Source organism: Carassius gibelio, chromosome A10 (assembly GCF_023724105.1).
Source record: "Carassius gibelio isolate Cgi1373 ecotype wild population from Czech Republic chromosome A10, carGib1.2-hapl.c, whole genome shotgun sequence".
NCBI classification, from domain to species: domain Eukaryota; kingdom Metazoa; phylum Chordata; class Actinopteri; order Cypriniformes; family Cyprinidae; genus Carassius; species Carassius gibelio.
The window spans coordinates 11,867,244-11,882,984 of record NC_068380.1 but is presented as its reverse complement, the minus strand read 5'-3'; the positions used below and the strand labels follow the sequence as shown (position 1 = coordinate 11,882,984).

General features: G+C 36.2%; 1 protein-coding gene across 1 annotated transcript in view; it reads left to right on the top strand.

Annotated features, from left to right (window-relative positions):
- Window positions 1-15,741, top strand: part of LOC128021181 (FRAS1-related extracellular matrix protein 2-like) — a 49,701-nt gene that overhangs the window by 29,982 nt on the left and 3,978 nt on the right. The window contains exons 7-18 of the mRNA XM_052608198.1: window positions 6,061-6,210; window positions 6,766-6,975; window positions 7,158-7,355; window positions 9,474-9,638; window positions 9,856-10,038; window positions 10,274-10,404; window positions 10,496-10,654; window positions 11,673-11,976; window positions 12,164-12,295; window positions 13,428-13,759; window positions 14,813-15,005; window positions 15,362-15,466. Of these exons, the coding sequence (XP_052464158.1) occupies window positions 6,061-6,210; window positions 6,766-6,975; window positions 7,158-7,355; window positions 9,474-9,638; window positions 9,856-10,038; window positions 10,274-10,404; window positions 10,496-10,654; window positions 11,673-11,976; window positions 12,164-12,295; window positions 13,428-13,759; window positions 14,813-15,005; window positions 15,362-15,466 (2,262 nt within the window). The remainder of the gene's footprint in view (window positions 1-6,060; window positions 6,211-6,765; window positions 6,976-7,157; window positions 7,356-9,473; window positions 9,639-9,855; window positions 10,039-10,273; window positions 10,405-10,495; window positions 10,655-11,672; window positions 11,977-12,163; window positions 12,296-13,427; window positions 13,760-14,812; window positions 15,006-15,361; window positions 15,467-15,741) is intronic.

Genomic DNA, 15,741 nt, shown 5'->3' with positions numbered 1-15,741 from the left:
AACACCTCCCTCAAACGATCAGACACAAAGAGAAAAATATAGAAATGCTAAACATGAGAACTGGTTTGCTGCTGCCTCTGTATGAGTGAAACAGCATTGGAGAGTAAATTAAAACTAGCAAAAACCTATATGTTTTTCAGTATCGTGATGGTAGTTTAGCTGTTTTCAAAATAGTCTGTTGGTTGAGCCGTGTGGTGGACTGAGTCAGGAGTGGAACACTCCATACTGCTGTCTCTTTCTGAGAGCTAATGAACTGCATCAAAACAAACACGGTCCGGATGCCAAGCTCAGTGTTGTTTGGCCAGCAGCGACTGAGCACACTGTAGATTAAAACTGAAGAGATACTCTGCTGCAGAGATAAAGTGTACAACAAAAACTAGTGGAAACTATTCAGACATAACCAGTGCCATTTAGCGGTAGAGTTACTGAAATTGATTTTACTATAATAATATATTTGAATAGGAAAATTAATTCAAAGGTGCCAATGGTCTTTGGCAAAGGTTATCCTGCAAACACTGTAAAACAGTAGAAAATTGTATGTGATTTTTTTTTTCAATATAATATTTCAGTAAGGGTGTATTAAATTGACAGGATGCATTCAAAAGTGACAGTAAATAGTTATAATGTTACAAAGGATTTCTGTTCCAAATAAATGCTGTTCTTTTGAACTCTCTATCCATAAAATATATTATCCCAGTAAAAAAGCATTTGCTCATCTATAGTACATCTATGTGTTTACTTTCTTTTGTCACAATATAATAAAATATAATATAAAACAAAATAGATGTCTATTTAACATCTGACAGGAAACAACATGTAAAAGTCTAAAGTCTATGTATTTATTAGTTGATGCAGTGCAAGTAATAATATAATTTAAAACAACTGCTGGCTATTTTAATGCTATTTTAATATTTAGTGTCACATGATCCTTCAGAAATGATGCTTCCTGCTTAGCATTGTTTGTATGACAGTGTAGCCCTGAGAGTGGAGAATACGTACAAGACTGTATATATCTACAGAGACACCTGTCTTTAGTTTGACAGATGTTCATTGTCAGAGAACAACTAATGTTTATGTCTAGAGAAACTCAAATATTAGAACACAACTCGGCGTGCGCTGCCTGTCAATGAGTATTACATTCACGTTACGTACACTGAACCACCCCCTCGTGCATTAGCTTTCACAGGCGTCGATATGAATGCAGCGTGAAGATGCACAGCAAACCCACGTAGGTCATCAAGAACTGCCGCACACTGAGCTAAAACTGTCTTCTCAGTCAGCAGTATCAGCAGCATCAGAGAGCCAGCTGTCTAAACAAATGCTTTGTGCTGTTCCCTGTGCTGCCATTTACTGTGTGGATTGTACACACAGATATTATTGCTAACATAAATCTGTCAGTGCTAAATCAGTGCTGTTGAAGTCTTAGGGCATAAAGACTGCCTCTGCATGAGAAAACTACCAGTGTAGCTCCAGACAAAATCAGTACGTACTTTAATGTTCAGATGTGAATAGTGGACCGGTGTACACATGCTGCTGTGTGTTATATGTACCACACTATAGGTGTGTGTGTGTGTGTGTGTGTGTGTGTGTGAGAGAGAGAGAGAGAGAGAGAAAGATATTACAGTTCAAGAGAAAATAAATATACATTTTAAATGATAAAGAGAGAGAGAGAGAGAATTTATCATTGTTTCCACAAAACTCAGAAATGTTTCAACAAGTTTTAACAGATAATAAAAAGAAATGTTTCTTGAGCATCAAATCAGCATATTAGAATGATTTCTGAACGATCATTTAAGACTGACATCACTATAATAAATGACATTCTAAATGGTTTTAAAAAAGCAAGCAGTTGTAATGACATTTCAAAATTAGTTTCTTAATTATAATAACATTTCACAATATAACTGTTGTTACTAATTTTGACCAAACAAATAGATAGCATAGGAGACTTCTTTCAAAAGCTTTTAAAAGTATGTTTTATATAAATAATTTAATAGAGCAGTGTTTCTCTAGATAAAAACAATGAGCAGTTTTAAATTATTAAAAAGGAGGTTTCATGCAAAAACAGAAATATTTAAAGCAAGAATAAAAAAAAAATAAATAAAAAAAAAAAAAATATATATATATATATATATATATAGGGCCATAGAATATACAGTTTGTACAGTATAAAAACCATTACACATATGGGATGTCGCTACTTTTCACAGAAACAAACGTGTGTGTGTGTGTGTGTGTGTGTGTGTGTGTGTGTGTGTGTGTGTGTGTGTTTGCATTCACACACACACACACAGAGAGAGAGAGAGAGAGAGAGAGATACAGTACAGACCAAAAGTTTGGACACACCTTCTCATTCAAAGAGTTTTATTTATTTTCATGACTATGAATATTTCTTCAATGGTGATATAGTGTGAATGTTTCAAAGATTAGAGTTGCATTTAAATATAGTTAGATTGTAAATAAATACTTGGTACAATTCCCCTTATGTTTGCACACACAGTGCAGTCTATGGAGGTCCTCTGTTGGATAGGTAGACGTCACTCAGAGCTTCAGGACCCCACTTGGCATGTTTTTTTTTTTTATTAAATTTTTTATTTATATTATGTTATATTATGAAAAAAGACCTTAAATGAAAATGTTGTATGTCATTTTTGTTTCTTAAAAATGACCAGAAACACTGGTCCCCTCTTGGTCAGTGTAGAGCGAGAGTCCCCTCTTAGTAACATAGAAGTGTGTGTGTGTGTGTGTGTGTGTGTGTGTGTGTGTGTGCGTGTGTGTGTGTGTGTGTGTGTGTGTGTGCGTGCGTGCGTGTGTGTGTGTGCGTACAGACCAAAAGTTTGGACACACCTTCTCATTCAAAGAGTTTTCTTTATTTTCATGACTATGAAAATTGTAGATTCACACTGTATATATATTACAGTTCAAGAGAAAATAAATATACATTTTAAATGATAGAGAGAGAGAGAGAGAGAGAGAGAGAGAGAGAGAGAGAGAGATATCTAATTATGGTAAAATAGTCCAATTATATTGTGTTCTTTTTTACTCATCGCTATGGTAGTTATTGTTAGTTTCTAAATGTTTTTTTTAGTAGCTGTTATTTAGAAGAAATAAGGGCTATTGTTTTCTCACAACTAATGTTCTAGTTTAATTTCAGAAACTGAATCTATTGATCTAACCTCAGTAATGAAGAGTAGCTCATGATTTCCTTCTGTTGGTTTCACTACAAATCCCACAGTTCAGCTATGCTTAATATGATTCTACATGCCAATAGCACCATTTTGATGTCTCTTTTGAAAATCAGTTCCCTGTTAACAGTAATTTCTAATCTTATTTTCCCTTGAAGTGTAAAAATAGCTTCAGTTTTTGACAGATACAACTAAACACCACACAAATCTCAATGCTTCCCATCTCCTTTCCTTCTTAGTTTCCTGAAAGATGTTTCACAAAGCTGTCAAAACTGCATAAACCCATCCGCACTCCATGCTACCGACAGACACGCTAGCTGTGAGTTCAAACATGAGTTTCCAGAATGGGAGAACACACAGACTTTTTCTCAGTCACCTGAAGCTTTAACAGAAGCTCTGACAGACTCGTGCCCGAGAACAGGCTCCCGGAAATAGACGTGACCTGCTGAGATTTTGGTTGGAACAGGACATCTCGGGATAGATAGCCACAAATATTTGCCAAAATAATGAATGTTTTGCATAACCACAAGCTACTTTTGATAATTGGAATATGACTCTAATAGTTCAGGTGTTAATGTACCCCTCTAATCAATTCTTTGATTGGACATCTGGATATGAATGTTCCCCGTGTGTCTATATCCATATGGACTTGATAATTTGGAGTGTTGTCTAATTGTATCTTCTTCATAAAACTGAATCTTGTGCAAGTTTGCTCTCTGTGGTGCAGATGCCATCATTCATCTTCTTTGTGCATGAATCATCCCTCATTAGCCCTGCTGAGTATGATAACGCTCGGATGATTCAGCACAGTTCATGTATGCTCTGATAAGTCCTGAAATAGGCTTGCTTGAAGCTTCTGCCCGTGCATCAAAACATAATACAGCTTGAGATTTTCTCCTGAGGGGCTTTAACCTTCAGCTTCACCCTTCATCTCATGTGACTGTGAATATTTCATTACACTAATTCTTTTTTAATGCTTCCCCTCATTTTCAACAATTGAATCATTTAACAACAATTTTATTACAATGTTTATGCTTACAAAAAAAGGCTGTAGCCAGGAATGAGAATACTTCAGAGACCGGGCCAGTTCATCTAGCAACAACATGGCAACAAGCGCTCAGAATTCCTTAGCAACCAAATAGCAACGCCCTTGAAATCCCTCACAATACATTTCATGAGCAATTACAAGAAATAGTATTAATGTCAGTGTTTACAAATTTCAAGCACTTTTTAGCTATTATTTTGATATTTTAAGCTATATTTTCAGTCAGTTTAATTGTAGTTTTAATGCTTTTGTTATTTTTGTTTATATTTGTGTTTAGATGGACATCATTTTATATATATTCTGTTTAGTTTATTTATATTTCTGTTTAGCTCTGTTTCGCCACTAAATAAAAAAAGATAATCATGAAAATGTATCTCTGAATTACATGATATAAACTGGCAACTGTGTTTATATTAACTCACCATTCTGACTTTTTTCCTTGCAATTCAGGCTTTTATTTATTTTTATTTTTATTTTTTCATACTTAGGAGTTTTGAAAGTTCAATTTGGAAGGGAAAAAACTAAAGACTGACTATTTTCTTAGAATTGCGAGTTTTTATCTCACAATACTTGCAGTTGCTTGTTATTAAGTCAGAACTGCAAGATATAAACTCACAATCCTGAGGGAAAAAGTCATAATTTTGATTTTATATCTCAGTTTGATTTTATAAAATGCAATTGTGACTGTATCACGCGATTCTGACTTTATAACTTGCAATTCTGAGAAAAAAAGTCAGTTGCAAGTTTGTATCACGCAATTCTGAGAAAAAATTAAAGTCACAATTGTGTGTTTAAAAAGTCGCAGTTACCTTTTTTTATTTTAATACAGTTTTGCATAAATTTTTATTTCAGTTATTTTTATTATTTCAGTCATTTTTGTTACCAAGTCAACACTTTTAATTTTCATTAAAGCTCTTCATTTAATATTTATATTTTATTTCAGCTTCGTTTCAGTTATGAAAACGATTTTTAAGAGGCCGTAGCTCAATAAAAAAAAGTGCTTTGGTCTGTTAGTTTTCACAGACATACAGAAACATCCACAAAATCTTAATTCAGGTTAAGGATTACTGGTATTTATTCCTTTTATGCTGAATGAAGATAAATCTATTCATATTAAACCCTGCAATGTGTGACCTGATCTTATATTTGGAGTGTGTTCTGAACAGAGAGGTTACAGACAGGTTACAGGCATTTCTTTGTAAGTGGCTTCCTGTAGAAAATGTGAGATGGCAGCTGTTGAATCCTCTCCCGGGGACCTCTGCTCTTAGATACAGAAAAACACAAACTTCCATACAAGGTGTCAGTGTGTTGTCTTGTAAAGCGGTGTCCACTGTTTAGTCAGCAAACTGAACAGTGGTGTTGAGATGGTGAAGCTGCTGGTTATGAAATAGAGCTGGTTTTAACTGTCATACAATTTTTATTACATGGTAGAAGGTTGATTTCCTATTCAGTACATGATTTATTCAAGGGTTTTTTTCCAACGTTACAATTAATTGTAAATGATAAGGTGTTCTTGTATGCCACAGAACAGAAGAGGAGGAAGGTTGATTTTGAGGGTCGGTACACGTATTATAATTTCAATAATTGCAATCAACAGGGTTTCTGTGGTTATGGAATATATATCTAAAAATATCACTTAAATTAACAAAATCTTAAAGGTCAAACCATTAACATTCTGTAATGAATAAAACTTTTTTTAAAGTTGAATTCTAATGTTTTTTTGTTTTTTTTTTCAAATATTCGTATTCAGTGATAACGAATGACCAATTAATTAAAATTCATTATTAATGGAAGTTTATGTTTACCTTTTCGGCTTATTTTCCCCCACAGCTCCTGTGTTCTATTTCAGCAACCAGGAGTATCACGTCGATGAGAGCGACGGTCACGTTGAAGTACATGTGTGGAGGACAGGAACAGATCTTTCTAAAAAAGCTACGGTCACCGTGAGATCCCGCAAAACAGACCCTGTTTCTGCTGAAGGTGTGATACCATTTGGTTTTCCCAGTAATCCATTGTTTTTCCCCATCCTCAACCAGCATTGTTAATCATTTTATGCAAATTGAAATTATATGTTAATTTACCTATAAAAGTAAATGATGTAGAATTAATTGTAATTAAAAAAAAATGTTTGTTTGACCTTGAATTTTTAGAAAATGTAAATGCTTCAAATTTAAAAAAATTCCTTTATCTCCAATTGTTTTTTTGGCCGAAGGTATTTCATCAATGTGAGAGTTATCAGCTAGCATTATTGAATATTATGACTAGGTCCTTGAACAAGTTATGTGTGGCATCAAAAATGCAGTTTGGAGCTCTCAGCAAAGCAGAAAAAAAAATCTGTTCATCTTTGTCCTCTGTGCAGTCAACCTAAACCTAAGCTGTAAACTCAGTACTGTGCATCGATCCCTTAAAAAAAACCCCGCCATAACAGCAGTCTCTCTGATGAAAGGATTAATCGAAAGTGAGGATCCTGTGCTTCTGCCGTTAAATATCGTCTGACCTCTCTCTGAGCCTTTTTTCTGTGTGTTCATCTGCTAGCGGGGGTGGACTATGTGGGAATCAGCAGAAACTTGGAGTTTGCAGCGGGTGTGAGCATGCAGACGGTCTGGGTCACCATCCTGGATGACCAAGACCAGCCTGTTCTGGAAGGAACAGAGAGATTTGAGCTTATTCTCCGGATGCCCTCCAGTGGAATCCTGGGAGAGCCAGCAAAAGTCACAATCTTAATCAATGACTCCATTTCAGACCGTGAGTATTTTGGGGAAAAAAATCTTTAAAAATTGTGTCTGTGACACACACACGTGTATATACTGTTTCATAGACTTGTCTGTCTCCCACAGAATGAATGACCCAATTATTACTAGTTTTTGTCTACTATGTGGAGGACTGTTATATCAGAGCGTCTGGATTTGTTTGTTCTCTTTCTTCAGTGCCAAAAGTGCAGTTTAAACAGGCTGTGATGACTGCAGAGGAGAGTGAAGGTCACATCACTGCAATGGTGCACCGCAGCGGAGACATCAGACACAAGTCCACTGTACGCTGCTACACCAGACAGGGCTCTGCACAGGTGGTGTCCGACTTTGATGAGAGACCCAACACGGACACTTCCATCCTAACTTTCTTGCCTGGTAAATAACCTTTTACATACTGTAAGATGGGAAGCAGAATGGAGGGAAGGACAACTAAATTATTAAACAAACTAATGAATTATGAAACAAATGAAATAGTTGAATAAACAAATGAGCAACGAACAAATTAATAAACAAACAATGAACAAATTAATTGATGAATGATTGAATAAACAAACCATCAATGATCGGATTAATGAATGAATGAACAAACATTCATTCATCGGATCAATGAATGAATGAACAATTGGTTCATTTGTTAATGAACCAATTAACAAATGAACAAACTAATGAATGAAGGAATGCATGAATTAATAAATGAATAAACACATTAATTAAATGCCCCTATTATGACATTTTTACAGTTCCTAATATTGTTTTGGGAGTCTCTTACAATAGGTTTAAATGCATGCAAGGTCAAAAAATTTTGTTTTCTCAAAATACGCATTTAATATCACTTCATTTTCCAATGATTTGTTCGAAGCAGTTGTAAGATTCAGTCTCCATCCTTTCCATGAGCCTGCTACAGCTATCACGTACAGCATGTGTCTGAAGTGTTACACCCATTACCATAGTTCTGTAATAGAAAATATAAACATTTATTAATTATCATACTTACAGGGTGTGATTCAGTGGAACCACCTGGTCCAAAGAAAACTGGGTACTGAGCCATCTTTCAAGAGCAAACGTTTGTGAATTCCCGAGATTAGAGAAGCAATCATCAGTAAAATGATGGGAAAACAAAAAGATTGGGGTTGTACTGCTGTACAGTGTAAAAGATGAATTTGAAACAGACAAACGTAATCACACTATCAATGTAGGCAGCAGGATTGAATGCAATTGTTAAATACCATTTTAAAAGTGACATAATAATGTATCATTACTGCTTGGCTAAAACATGAAAGTTGAAAATTCAACTGTTAAAGCATGAAATAAGATCCCACGAATCTGTGAATTTGAGATTAATGTGGATGTATTGTTAGTGAAGTAATCATTAAATGTGTAATCATTAAAAAAATGTATCAACATTTATATTAATGTGATTCAGAGATGAAAGCCATAATACCAATGTTGTCGACACGAGGGAGCCACAGGATATCAAATCTCAGTTTAAAGACTGAAAATGGTTCAATAAATGTACTTGTAGTAGTGTATGTGTATATACAATATATATGGGAGGGTCAATCTGAAACAAAGCCAATTAGAGTTCAGCCTCAAGTCACATGCTTTTCATAAGTTTATGGACCTAATAGACACCCCTTTGTCCAGTGCCCCACACACACTCAACAAACTAAATAAAGTTTTTATTTTTTTTATTTTTAATAGGTGCTAACATTACTACCAGTCAAATAGCATGACTAAATAATGCAATTTTGTTATCATTTCACAATATATATTTAACTTATTTTTAACATGTTGAAGTTGACCAACTTGAGGGGGGCGGCGCCCCCTGTTGACCAGCTGCCCCTGGGCAGGAACTATGTCAGTGTGGTACCCCGTGATGTGTAGCCATCACAGAAGTGGGATTTGAATTACCGACCATTCGTTTAGGCTGATCAGAGTCCAATCTTTCTTTTGGGATGATGGAACTGATTAAAAAAATGAACACGAAGGAACAGATAAATGTACAAAGCAATTAATGAATGAAAAACAAATGAACAAATAAACTTACGCACTTATACGTACACTTATACGCACCTACGCAGCGCTGCCGACGATTTTGAAGCACGTTAATGTGCGCGGTCTCACTCTCCTCTGGCCAATGTGTGCGCGGGCGCGCTTTTCCGATAGAAATAATCATATAAGGAGTTCTGCTCTATGTTCCGCTCTTTTCTACGTCATTATATCCACAATCTAAAAAAACCAGCCGAAACTTGTACCAACCCGGAAGTAAGATTTTTGGCACAGAAATTCTCAGTCATTCTTCTAAATTATTTTTTTGGAACTTTGGCCATGTTTAGCATGAGAATCCATCTCTTTAAACACTGTGAACAACTCTGAATACACGTAACACCATTGTAGCCCCCCTTTAATGAATTTTTGAACGTTGAAAAAATTTTGAAATGTTTTTTTTTTTTTTTTTCGTTCAGACTTTGGTCTCTATGTATTGGTCCCTAGGTGAGTCTGAAAAACCATGTGTGCTGAAGCTGGTGGATGATTCGATTCATGAGGAGGAGGAGGAACTTAGACTGGTTCTGGGGAGTGCGAAGAGCGACTCTCCATACGGAGCATCCATAGGCAGCCAGAATGAAACGCTTATCAAGATCAAGGACAACACTGACAGTAAGAAAGAAGCAAAAACAACATTTTTCATCAAAGCAGTTTTCATTTTAAATACACTTTAGATGAATATTAAAACAAATACCTGACACTTAGGATCAGATTTCTAGAATTTGGGTCAAACTTCAGTAAACTGACTAAACAGATTCTCTTTTGGCTAAGAATCCTTTAATGAACAAAAACTCCTCAATTCTCGTGTCTTCTCATCCTCCTCTCTCAGAGCCCATCATCAAGTTTGCAGAGACAAAGTTCAGTGTTAGTGAGCCAAAAGAGTCAGGGCAGATGACATTAGTGAAGATCCCCATCCACAGGACAGGAGACGTTTCGAAAGTGTCCCTGGTGAGGGTGCACACGAAAGACGGCTCCGCCATATCTGGAGAAGACTACCATCCCGTCTCCCTCGGTGAGGCTTCTGGCGTCATTTGTATTTTGAATATGCCGATTCTACTTATCCTTTGTAGATCGGCAGGTGGCTTCAAGCTGCTTCCACATGCGTGCATTTCTTATCTCCATAGGTTATGTAGAGTTCAGGATGCAAATGACAAATGCAATCAGGTTTGGAAGCATTTAGGAGAAGAAACATCAGACGTGATTTATTTTAGTGGATGCAATCATATATTTTGTGTGTGTGTGCGCAGATGTTGAATTTAAAGCGGGTGAGATTGAACATGTAGTGGAAGTGGAGGTTTTGTTTGATGGTGTAAGAGAGATGAGAGAGTCCTTCACTGTCCATCTGAAACCAGATGAGAATATGGTTGCTGAAATCCAGGTGAGAAATGTTCGCTGTGCTATGTTCTTTGTATCTGGAGTTTAATACACAGTTCATGTAAATTGAAAATCTATGTCTCTTATATTGGCAGATGACTGAAGCCATAGTGTACATTGAGGAGGCCAACAGTATGGCTGACGTCACGTTCCCTTCACTGCCTCATGTTGTGTCACTGCTTCACTATGATGATGTCAGAAGAACCAAAGCAAATGCCCACCCACCCGCTGGATACCCGGTCATCTGCGTCACGGTATGCTTGTCAGAAGAAAAAGTGAGAAGGTCCTCAGAACAGTTCTCAACTTACTTGGGACCAGCATCATTCATATATTCATTTTAAATGCAGTTTAATGGTAATTATGTGTTAGTTTTTAATAGGTCCTTTAAGTACAATTTAATGTAAAACAGTATAAGATTATAAAGATTTTTCAGATCTTAAGCTATATAAATTGTAGCGATATAGGCTTCATTGATTGTGATTTTTTTTTTACACCATTAGGACTTAAGAAAGATCGCAACAGAAACAAACAACAATATTTAATGCTTCAAATCCTCCTTTTTTTTCCTGTGATAAATATTTAAACAGAAGTTTGTTGTGTGGAAGTACGGTGATGGTACCACAGAGCAGTGATGGTAAAACTGTGCTTCCCTGATGTGTACCATGCTATTCAGTGATTACCATCATATTATATTATATTATATTATATTATATTATATTATATTATATTATATTATATTATATTATATTATATTATATTATATTAAAATTACTACTATTACAAAGTGTGGGTTTAGTAAATATTTTGGGGTTTTTTAAGTTTTTGTAAAAACAGTAATATTGTGAAATATTATTACACTTCATTCCATTTGAATATACTTTTAAACTGTAATTTATTAATGTGATGGAAAAGCTGAATTTTCTGCCACCATTACTCCAGTATTCCAGTATCAGTGTCACAAGATCCTTCAGAAATCATTGAGCTGATTTATTAATATGCTAAGTTGGTACACAAAAAACACTTTTTCTTATTATAAATACTTTATTTTTGTGGAAAACTTGATGCAAGTTTGAAATAATAGCATTTATTTGAAACATGAATATTCTGTAATATTACTTTTGATTAATTGAATGCATACTTGTTGTATTTCCTTTTTTTTATGTAGTGTATTTTGTAGTGTATTTTAAAATGTAGTGTTTTCATTTTCATTAATTTTCATTTTCATGTTTTAATTTTCTTTCTTTTGCTTGTTTATTTCTCTTACTTATCCAGGCTTGCAATCCCAAATATCACGACTATGACAAAACAGGCTCCATCTGCATTAGCGAACGAATCAACAACACACTGACTCGTTACCGATGGCTCATTAGCGCCCCTAGTGGTCCGAATGGTGTCACCAGCCCCTTGAGAGAGGCAGACTTTGAAACCTTCTTTACTTCCTCCAAGATGATCACCCTAGACTCCATTTACTTCCAAGCGGGTTCTAGAGTGCAGTGCGCGGCCCGTGCCGTGAACTCTAATGGGGATGAGGGGTTGGAGCTGAGCAGCCCCATTGTGTCTATTAGCATGGAGGAAGGTGAGCCCAAAACCATCACATTAAAAGGAATCATATAAAAATGCTTTGCTTTGTATACCGGCACCAAAGACATTATGCATTTGCTGAGCTGCTGGTTATAATACACCATTTGCAATGTGGAATTAGACTGTCAGTAGGTGGTAATATGCTTCAAGTAATGTAACATGTCTTTGATGTTCCTGGGCAGGGATGTGCCAGCCACGTAAATTGGGCACAGTAGGTGCTGAGCCCTTTTCTGCCAAACTGCGTTATACAGGTGCCGAAGACCCTGAATATGCCAATCTCATCAAGCTCGCTGTCACCATGCCGCACATAGATGGTGAGAGAATTATTTCCCCTCTGGCTGCCAGGTTGTTTTGCTTAGTTCAGCCCCTCTGAGACAAACCCCTCTCACATATCCCTTGGGGAAAATGCTGGCATTCTTGCTGGATTTATGTGTCTGCTGTCAAAACTAAATATTACAGCTCTGTTCAAAATTCCTAAATCAAAGTCTGAATGATGCATAAACATGAAGTGTCATGTCACACATTTGCCAACAACATTTTCCATCAAAATGATGTCTGGGAAGAAAATACTAAAAGGGTGAAAAGTATTTTAAAGTATTTGGGGGGGGGGGTATTGTCACAAGTTTCATGCAAGAAATCTAGACCATTTGACTAAATATGGTTGCATTAAATTTACCTTCCTAACTCATCAAAAGCCATTTGCTTGTAACTGTACTTTTCCATAGCTTTCCCACAATACAGTGACACGCCGAAATAACTCCCTTTACTGCAGAAAAAATTAGCATTTTCACAATTATTCCAGATAAAAATGAATATTCTAATGTCATTTACTCACCCGCATGTTGTTCCAAACCTGTATGACTTAATTTCTTCTGTGAACACACAAAGATACACTTTTGAATTGTCCAAGAATGGAAAGCTATAAAATGTTCATTTATAGTGTTGTGTTTAAGATTTTGTGCAAAAAACAACACAATAAAAGTCGTCCATATAACTACAATAAATATACACTATATTCCAAATCTAAAACCATATGGTAGCTTTGTGTAAGAAAAAGATGAAAGTCTGCAGTAAGGAAAATAGTGCATAAAAGTTGTACTAATTACTTCTATGGTGTTTTTTAAGTTGTTTTGATTGCTGATATGTTGTTAGAAAAGAGAAGCATGCACATTCTTCAAAATATCTCCTTTTTGTGTTTAAAGTAAATAATAACTTTGCAAATGATGAGAAATTGTCATTTTGGGGTGAACTACATCTTTAAATATTATCAGGTTATGCTTCGAAACCTCAGGAGATTCATATTTTCTTTTTCAGGTTCACATTTTATTATTATATTTTATTTGTCTTATTATTAGCAGTATGACATATTCTTCTTAACCAAGGCAATATTATGAAAGTGATTTAAGTTTGTAAATTGACATTTATTTCCTGTGCGGTGTGGTCCAGGCATGCTCCCTGTGGTCTCCACTCATGCGCTGTCCGGTTTCGAGCTGACTCTGAGCCCCGATGGCACTCGCGTGGGAAACCACAGGTGCTCCAATCTGCTGGACTTTAATGAGGTGTCCACACGACATGGCTTTCTAACCAAGGCCACCCGGAATATAGACCGTGTCGGAAGTACTCTGCCTTATCAGTACAGCCCCGTCCTCAGAGGCCAGAGCACTCTACGCTTCTACAAGAACCTGAACTTGGAGGCCTGTCTGTGGGAGTTTGTGAGTTATTATGACATGTCTGAGCTGCTCACAGACTGCGGAGGAACGATCGGAACAGATGGGCAGGTGAGATGTCATAACCATTTTTAGAAACCTCTGCATTCTAATGATTAGTGGTTCATCACATGCAACTGTTCTAGTGCTAGAGCTAAAAGAATCCTTGTAAAAGAATTTCTAGGGTTGAGAAGACAATAGATATTCTTAATCCTCATTTATCTGTTTACATATCTTCACTCCTGTTGATGCATTTACACCACTATAGCCAGATTTTTTTTCTCTCATAATTTTATGTCCTGGCTTCACTGTATGTGTTTTGGTACCATTCATATGTTATACTATAAACTATGTATAAGAGTGAAAACTAGTATATTTAAATATAGTTAGGTTTCTTCTTTTAGGTTTTTTTGATTGTTTGTTTTCATCTATTATGCACAACATTAAGTGACAGCCGTAACTGTTTTCGGGTTTTAATTCTGCCACATCCCTCATAGTTCTCAGTAGAAGAGGAGATTGACTTCACTGTAACCCATTGGGCTTCTTTATTCATTTCATTTCAGAATTTGAGGTCATGTTTAAATAACTCCCCCCTCTAATCCAGTCTCTAAATGTCTGAATGAGCTATGTTATTACAAAAATAAGCCTTAAAGTCTGCAATAGCTCCGTAAAACGAGACATGAATTCAAAACGCATCTAAAAGATATGTGGTCGGATCCTGCTGAGGATATCGAACAGAGCCGGGTGAATATGAAAAGCCTGAATCTTTTTTCCCTCAGGATGGGAATTTGACAATGTTCATGGGGATTTTTCTCGTCTTGATTAAACCCAGTCCAGCAGGTGTTCGGACCGGCCTCATTAACGAGGAGCACATTTTTATAGCCTGGTATTTTGATTATAATTGACTATGTAAATGAGCAAATGTTTCTTTCAATCAAAGCAGATTATGCTTTGAGACAACTAATCTTTTCCTCTGACAAAATGCATCTTGGCTTATTGATGAAATTTACTTTGTCAAACAGCCAGTGCTTATTAATAGCAACCTCTAGTGGAGAATCTTAAAAAGTCTTGTTGCAGTATTTGTAGCTGTTCCTCTTCAGTATCATTTGACTGTGTTTTTGAAAGGTGCTGAACCTGGTGCAGTCATATATGACCCTGCGAGTTCCACTCCACGTCTCATACGTGTTTCATTCCCCTGTTGGAGCAGGAGGCTGGCAACACTTCGACCTGCATTCTGAACTGCGGCTCACCTTTGTGTATGACACTGCCATCCTGTGGAGGGATGGTGTCTGCAGCCCCCCTCAGGCAGAACTGCAAGGCAAGTCATGAATTTGAGAAAATCTCCTGAAGAATGTTCCATTAAAAACTTAAATTGGGGAAATAAAATAGGAGAACTTTTCTGTCCCATAGAATGAGAAAGATTAGAGAAAATTAAGAAGAGTTAAAAAGGGGGCAATTTTGTGCCTTTTCTATGAATATAAAATTCTGTTTTAATACATTTGTGTTATTTATGTGTACAATTTGTCATTTTTCTTTTATATTTGACTGTCATGGAAATGGAGAGTAATTCTCTGCCATATTCCCATATTCTTGGAATACAAGTGTCACATGTAGAAGATTAGTGGGAAGTCATACAATATTTATAATGAAAAGATAATCACATTTTCTCTGCAGGAGCTTTATATCCAACCAGCATGAGGATTAATGAGCAGGGAAGGCTTGTGGTGAACTTCCGCACAGAAGCCCGCTTCAGGGGGTTGTTTGTAGCGGTACATTATGGTAAGTTTTGGCATCTATGAAATCTTATGAATTATATCCATTCTTATTAATTAGGGGTTTAAGTACGTAGTGCTGAAACCCTGTTGTAATTACAATTTTCAAAGATCAGTATTCTGACCTAAAAGTGATCAGGCAGACCAAACCATAAGGCGTAGAGACCTGAAACTTTTGAGGGATGGTAGTAATCCCCCAGTTTGCAACACAACCAAAACATTGCCCTGATCAGCCTGATGGAGGTGCTACAGCTATCAAAACAACAAAATTGCAACTAAACC